At 38.7% G+C, this 7,626-nt stretch overlaps 1 protein-coding gene across 1 annotated transcript; it reads left to right on the top strand.

Moving 5' to 3' along the window:
* Positions 1-1,391: 1,391 nt before the first annotated feature.
* LOC104628101 (insulin-induced gene 1 protein) lies at positions 1,392-7,003 on the top strand (the record flags this gene model as incomplete). Its single annotated transcript, XM_010296571.1, has 4 exons — positions 1,392-1,516; positions 2,196-2,362; positions 2,848-2,947; positions 6,150-7,003. Coding segments are annotated over 4 exons (422 nt in total), but the record flags the coding sequence as incomplete, so codon positions are not given.
* Between the last annotated feature and the right edge of the window lie 623 nt (positions 7,004-7,626).

The following is a 7,626-nucleotide window of genomic DNA, read 5'->3' as shown; positions in this document are numbered from 1 at the left end:
CCCGCCACTGGGAGCGGCTCCGGAGCCGCAGCGCGGAACGGCCCGTGAAGCCCCGGGGCCTCATTGGCGCAGCGGCCGGCACTTACCGGTGCGTTAGCGTTAATAACCGGCTCCTATCCTTGTCAACAAAAAGCCTCGATGCAGGGTTGGGGGATTAAAAAGGAGTTAAATCTTGGGGAATAAAGCCACTGTAATCTCTTTTAATCCGCATTGAAAGTACTTTAAACAACTCTTGCATGGTTTTTCTTAATGCAGTGATGCTGTCATGCGCTACTTGTACCTCATAGTAAGGGAAATTTGAACGAATGATAAACTGCATAGTAAAGAGATTGCCACGGGATATGCTCCGTTGAGGGGTCTTATAGGCCTGTCACTGTTGGATTAAACTTTGGCATTTAGCTGTTACTGTACAGTACAAGTCCTGGTAACTGGCACCAAAATAATGAAGCTCTTTCAGTGTCAGATCACATGTTTTTCTTCGAATGTATGTCTTGTAGCTGCCTTAATATAGACATTATTCCTCTTAGGAGTTTAAGGAGGGGGGGGGAAGGAAACATACATGTTACATGAAGTTACAGCAGCATGTCCATCCCTGGAGTGGGCAACAACACATGGAGTTGCAAGGCTTAGAATAATGAAACTCATCTAGTGTTTGTGCTAATAACTAAGCTAACACTAGCCTTTGTTTTTCATCTGCAATGAATTTGCAGACTGGTAAGACTGAGAAAATGCTATATGAGGATAAAAACTTTGTCTAGTTGATAGTATGAGTAGTTATTTTTTCCTGACATAAATATGACTGATGGCAGGTGCTTCTTGAAGTTCAGCTCTGCTTCTATTTGGTATCAAAATTAATGTGATTTGGAAGGCAGCATAGTCTGACTTGCAGCCCAGCAGAAGGAGAGAAAGCAGGTCTGCCAAGAAGCTTTGGAGTCCAGGCAAATATTTAATTCAGGGCTTGATTCACAGCTAATGAGTCAAGTTCATAAAACTGTCTGCCCTGTACATGAGCAATAAAGGCATACTCCATTCCTCAGTGGAATTAAGCTTCTTGTTATGCTTGTTATTTATTGGCACAAAACAAGCATCTGCTCAGGATGTCAAGTGATAGATATTTATAGCAGAAAAGTAGCTTGAAGTCAGATACCTTAACATTGTAATATATATCTCTGCTTTAAAGGTTCAAACAGAATATTGCTTGTTAGAATGTGGGGTTTTTTTCTTTTCTAAAGTGGCGGGGGGGTAATAATTGTCTCTTCTTCATCAGGCTTACTGTAGCGTGATAAGGACCTCACTACTTTGTCAAGCATTTATTTGCCAAGCCAATATTTAGTACTGTTGAAGTAATCATTGTGTAATGGTTAGTACAAGTAGTGTTCCTTCTCTTGCAGCTGTCGTTGGCCTGCTGTATCCCTGCATTGACAGCCACCTTGGGGAACCACACAAATTCAAGAGAGAGTGGGCCAGCGTAATGCGATGTATAGCGGTTTTCGTTGGCATTAACCATGCAAGTGCTGTATCCTTAAACTAGTTTACATTGTTGCTCGATGTGCTTAGTCTGTTGTCATGAAATAGTCTCCCCAGTTCACAGCTGCAAGAATTGCAAAGGTAAGGATGGTGCTACTGGCACAGGTATAAACTGTACACTGCAATAGTTACTTTCAGACAGGTAACACAGTTCACTTAAAACTAGTTGGGGGGGGGGTGTGCATCTGGCAGGGAAGAGGGAGAGACACAGTATGTCTGGTTTAACTGCAAGCATAACAGTGTAAGTTGTGTTATTTTAATCTGTATGTTGTCTACATCTAATAGTTAACGCAATTAACTAGTGAGGTACACTGAACTCTTCAGTAAGAGTATTCTTTGTGTTGACTAATGATGGTTTGAGCAGAAAACCTAAATCAGCAGCGATAACTAGGTACCTTGAGACAAAAATCCATAAAAGTGAAATATGTTGTAATATAGTATATTCTTTAGATGCTCAGTGTGACAAATTGATGTTGCCTTTGCACTCACACTCCAGTCCAAGTCAGCAAGAGCTATGATTGCTCAGCAGGTCTGAAAATCAGATCCTTAACATATTGTACTTGGAGATACAGAATCATGCTCGCTTGCAATTTGACTTCTCCTTTGTTCAGTTTCAGCAGCAGGATGTCCGCAGACTTAAAAGGATTGTCCTTAACATATTTTTCCAGAAACTAGATTTTGCAAACAACATCCAGCTGTCCCTGACTCTAGCAGCCTTATCACTGGGTCTTTGGTGGACATTTGATCGTTCAAGAAGTGGTCTCGGACTTGGAATTACAATAGCCTTTGTAGCAACTCTGATAACCCAGTTCCTTGTATATAATGGTGTTTATCAGTAAGTTACGCTTTTAAAATACTATTTCAACTCTCGTGTCTTAATTAAAAACAGGGGTCCATATGCACTGGAAGTTAGTTGTTAACATGTTTGGCATGTTCTTATAGTAAGACATTTTGTTTGTCTAAGGCAGCTAATTGTCCAGTTGTTCCAAATGGTCAGATTGAGAACTGGGGGTGGAGGGTGGGAAGCAAACGAGTTGGGATGTATGTTGAAATAATAACAAATAATAACAGCTCAGCAAACTGAACTTCTGCTGGCTTGGTGGCTCTCAGGAGAGAGAATTTCTAAACTTTGCTGGCTAGGACATTGGGTTTTAGAAGCTTATTCAGCTAACAGACTGAATTTGGTCTCCTTATTTCTTCTCCTGTGTTACTGGGGTTTTTTTTGTTTGGGTCCAGGGAGAGAATTCTATAGCATCTTGTTAACAGTATGTAAGGTGATGATAATAACTTGTCTCTAACTTACTTCCTTTTGTTTACTAGGTATACATCCCCTGATTTTCTTTACATCCGTTCTTGGCTTCCATGTATATTTTTCTCAGGAGGTGTGACTGTAGGAAACATAGGACGCCAACTGGCTATGGTAATTACTGTATAATTAGCATTTCCCTTAACAATCCAAATACCTTTCATTGTTGTTAGTCCAAGAACAAACTATGCCTTTAAGGGTATGACTCACAAATTGACAGAGATAAATAGATATGTTCTCAAGAGTTGAAATGTAAGCATACAACCTGTGTTGCCAGTAGAGTGGGAATTGTCTTAGTAAGTGTTGCAGTGTCTTCTGTGTTTAACTTTTTCGAGCAACAGCCTAAATAAGACTGCAATGAGTACTCCACTTCTGGTGAAAATCTTAGTCGCTCCTGCTCCACCAGTAATTTGAATTAACATCTAAGGTAGCTAGAAAACTGAGACACAGATAGACTTTCTCTATTTATGCAGTAAAGCATTTTGTTATGTAGGTGAAAGAAAATGGCCCTATATAGCATTAAATTCCACCACTCTAGAGTCAAGTATGCTCGTTCTGGTCACTTAAGACGTAGTTCACATATCACTCTGTATATGGGATAATATAGTGTAAATTACTGTCTCATTTGCATCTTAAGTAATTATTTCCATGTAGCGTACTTAAGACTATATGCTTCTCATCAGCCTAAGGCTTGGTTGTGAAAAGTGTTCTGACAGTGATGGACAGTAATAATTAACACTGTATTGATTTCACTTCTGTTTTCTTTGCTACATAAGTCCTTTAGCCTGGAAAACATCCTTCAAGTATTTCAATTCTCTAAGGCTGTGGTTTAGGTGCCTTTAATTTTTACTGAAGGAAGAGCATTTGTAGACTTGGGAGTTCCTGAAATATTAGTCTCTGAACTGTTTAGTAAGGGGGAGAGCTGCTTTTGGGGGCTGAACCACAAGTGAGTAAAAAGATTAGTCTAAAGCTAGCTGTCTTTTCTGGAATAGGCTTTCTGCCTCTTCTGCCTAGCCTGGCTAACCCAGTGGATGGATGCTAATGTACTTCTACTGTGGATAGTCTGAACTTGGTGCTGCAGATGGACAGAGAGCCATGTTGGTTGACTACCACTGGCTAATATTAAAGATAATTTCTTTAGCACTGATTCTCAGTTACTCTAAATTAATGGTAACTTCTTGTAGAAAAAGCTGTTTAAAAAAAAAAAAAAACAGCATGGGGCACATCTACTCCTGTTATTGAGATTTTTCTTTCATGCTGACTTGATACCAAATTACAGATTTCCTGGGACCATGGTCACAATCTTAACTTCGCAGTCAATTTTGGTTTGCTCTGCAGCTCTTTAAAATACAAGCTCACTACTCCCTCTTTAAATCCCAGTGGTGCATAGTGTCTGCATGTGCTTTTTTCTTAGGACTACGTGTTGGGGGAGGAGAGGGTATAATTCCTCTTTTTAAATTTGCCACTCGCATCAAGTGAAAAAGATATATTAATATAGTTTTATTAAAGCTTTGCTATTGCAAGCAGAGTGTCAGAATAAAATTATAGTCAGTTATATGGTGTAGTTCTGTATTTCATATTGGTGTATACAGTACTTCCACTTGCTATGCTGCTTATGTTAGAAAGCAAAGGAAGGGAGCCTTAAAGAAGAAAGAGGTAAAATTAGGCATAGGACTTTTTTACTTTGACTTATTTTCACCTGGCATCTCACCTGAATGTAGTTAAAATCAGACTGGCTCCTGCCTGCAACTATCCTGTCAATCTTGTCATCTTCCTTACAAAGAAAGAGGGAAGTTGGCAAAGCAAAGCATTCTGTTCTGGTTATCTAGAAGTGCCTTATGTGTTTTACATTACCGTTATTTAGTCTGGAAAAACTTGGAGAAGCCTGGCATTTTCACAGGAACACTTCTGCAAGTCACTGTGAAGCGTTCAGGGAATTCTTGAATTCAAAGAATTCCACTTCTAAAACAGAATGGTAGCATTCAGTCTACTAGGTTTTTCTTCTATAGAGATGACCCAAAAGCATCGATCCGTTTTGTCAGGCAATATGAATGTGGCAAGAAGGTGGAATATTGCATTTTTTTTAAACTAAACCTGAATAAAACAATTATTTTTCTAACTATATTCTCCTGTAGTCCCTGAGCTGTTTGACTGCACGTTACAGTTGCAGATCAAACAGTAGATATTTTCTGGGCATGTCTGGAGTAGAAGGTGGCACCTGTAAAATACTGCAGTGGAGTAAAGTGCCTTGCTTCTTCCTCAGCCCCTGCCTAGCTTTTGCAGTTAGAAAAGAAGTTAGAAGTGTTCCTGAGACATCCCCTCCCATCCTGAGAAATGTTAGCTGGGAGGTGCTTGCTGCTTTTCAATCAACAGATTTCAAACGAGCTTACATGCAGTAACCAAGTGCAGTGTTACCTTTAGGCAAACCTGCTGTTAGCAGAGGGTTTTGGGGTTAGTTTGTTTGTTGGAGTATTTTTTGCTATAAGCATGAGGATGAAATCCAACATTTTTTTTAATAGCTTGATTTCAAATGAAAAGGGGAAGGTGCTGCCGCCATCAGCTTTCACTGCTCATTGTGACACCTAAAGCTGCTCAGTCCGTGCTCATCAGCTGATTTGAAAGGATGGCAACACTTCATTTTGAGTTGTAACCATCATTCTCAACACCTGGCAAATTAGGGTTGTATTCAGAATTTGGACTTCACAAATATCTGTTGTTTGCTACTGCTTGAGGCTGTAGAACTGTGAACACATTTGGTACTTGCAAATACATTGGCATTTTGGCTCTAGAATGAGAAGAACATATTACGACATTTAAAGAAAAGTTTGTTACATTTCTTACACTGACATACTATAGGGTTTCATACTAGAAAGGGGACTTAAAAGGAAATGAGTAAGTCTATCTGATACCAGGCTTTGATTGGAAAATAGAGTAACTTATGCTTGAAGACAGTTTGAAAGAGAGCTGTTAAAAAAAAAAAATGAATTTGTGCCCGTAAAGTGAAGCACAGTGTACCTTCTGCTAAGACATAAACTGAAAGAGGGAGGAAAGCTAACAAAGTCTTATAAAAAGCAGTGCAATTGGTAGATTGATTTATCAGATGCATTAATTGAGGCAGCACAGACCTATAGTGACTCTTCTGTCTACACTTAAGGAGTACATCCTTGTTGAGCTTTTATAAGAAGCTGTGTCTGCTAGGTCATTGTCAGCCTAACTGAAGTTAGTAGACAATTTAATCATTGAAAATACTGCATAATGTAGTTGCTTCTCAGATGGCATTAAAATATAATATGTGTGTGTTGTTTTTTATGCATAGGGTATTCCAGAGAAACCACACAATGACTAAGTCTTTGAAGAAGAGAGCATGGTGCCAGTGTGAAAGCAACATTATGAAGATGTGTTCCTGTTTAAAAATGAAGATTATTTAGAAAAAATAATCTCTTTATGGGCTCACTGCACGAATGACTTGTGGAAAAAAAATATTAATCCACTCTTAGAATAGCCAAGTGAAATTAACTGCTTATCTTGAAATCTTACCCTGATTTACCGCATAAGCATTGCATATGGCTGTTCTCTGGAAGAGTTTAACACCAAGTTGCATACAACTGTTCAGGCTAAGTGGCAGTTTTCCAAGTATTAGATTCCAATGTAAGTTATTGAAGCAGCTGCCATATTCTAAAGCCTTGAAATTTAATTACAAGCTCTTGTATCAGTGCCCAAAGGAAGTAGATCGATGGTGCTTAACAATGATGAAGTATGGTTTAATAGGAATAGTATTTATCCAAATCTTTAAAAAATAGGGTTATTTAAAAATAAGAGTGACTGAAATGGATTAAAGGCATTGCATTAATGCTTTTAGGAGTCTTATGAAGGAATCATGCCCTCACTTGTAATGCTGCATTAAGTTTCTGTCTTTGATGGTGGAGAAGGTTGGAGGGACAAATGGTTGGAAGTCACTTAGTTTGGAATTTCTAAATTACTTCATTACGATAGGTGAACACTGCAGACAATCTTGTTCTAATGTGAATTTTATCAGGAAATTCTGACTGGAATCTCCATTACTTCTGAAGCTTGCAGTCAGATTTGCAAGAATCAAATTCTGGCCCAAATTCAGTAAGAAATTTAAGTGTGTGTGAGTACTCCCGCTTAATGCTAGATGTATGCTTCAGTATCTCACTGAAGGAGGTCTTGAGTATCTTAAATGTCTGGTGTCACTGAAAAAACGTGCATTGCAGGCCATTGCTTGGCCATTGAGAATGTGTCCCCAACTCCTTAGATCTGCAGTTTCCTCCTAGATGTGTCCTTGATCTTGCCACTGTTTGAGTCAGGGTCTTGACTGAAATGATTGGAAACAGAAGCAGGCCTAAACTGTGATGTAAACTGTATGTGAAGAATAGCAAACAGCTTGTTTTCTCAGTTCAGTGTCTGAAAGAGATCACTACTTGTTTTTTCACAACCCTATGGAACTTGCAATCTGTGATTGCCTTCTTAAAAAAAAGTGCTTATGTCACTACATTAAACATTTGGTGTTTCTTAATACTTAGTTCTGGTGAGCACAACGTATTCATTTGATAGCTTAGAACACAGGAGACCTAAATAGCAAGTATTAGGTCTTAAAGTTGAAGTGCAATGTACAGTAAATCTGAGCCTCATGTTCTCTTCAATATCAATCATTTCTTATGAGAGATTAAAGAGAAAAGGGTTCTGAGTTCATTTCAATGCTGCATGGAGTCAAATGGAGCAATAATTTATTTAACTAGTAAAGCTAGTTTTGTTGTATCTTTCATTGAACC

This window comes from Phaethon lepturus, unplaced genomic scaffold, assembly GCF_000687285.1.
Source record: "Phaethon lepturus isolate BGI_N335 unplaced genomic scaffold, ASM68728v1 scaffold53051, whole genome shotgun sequence".
NCBI classification, from domain to species: Eukaryota; Metazoa; Chordata; class Aves; order Phaethontiformes; family Phaethontidae; genus Phaethon; species Phaethon lepturus.
This window is presented reverse-complemented; position numbering and strand designations above follow the sequence as displayed.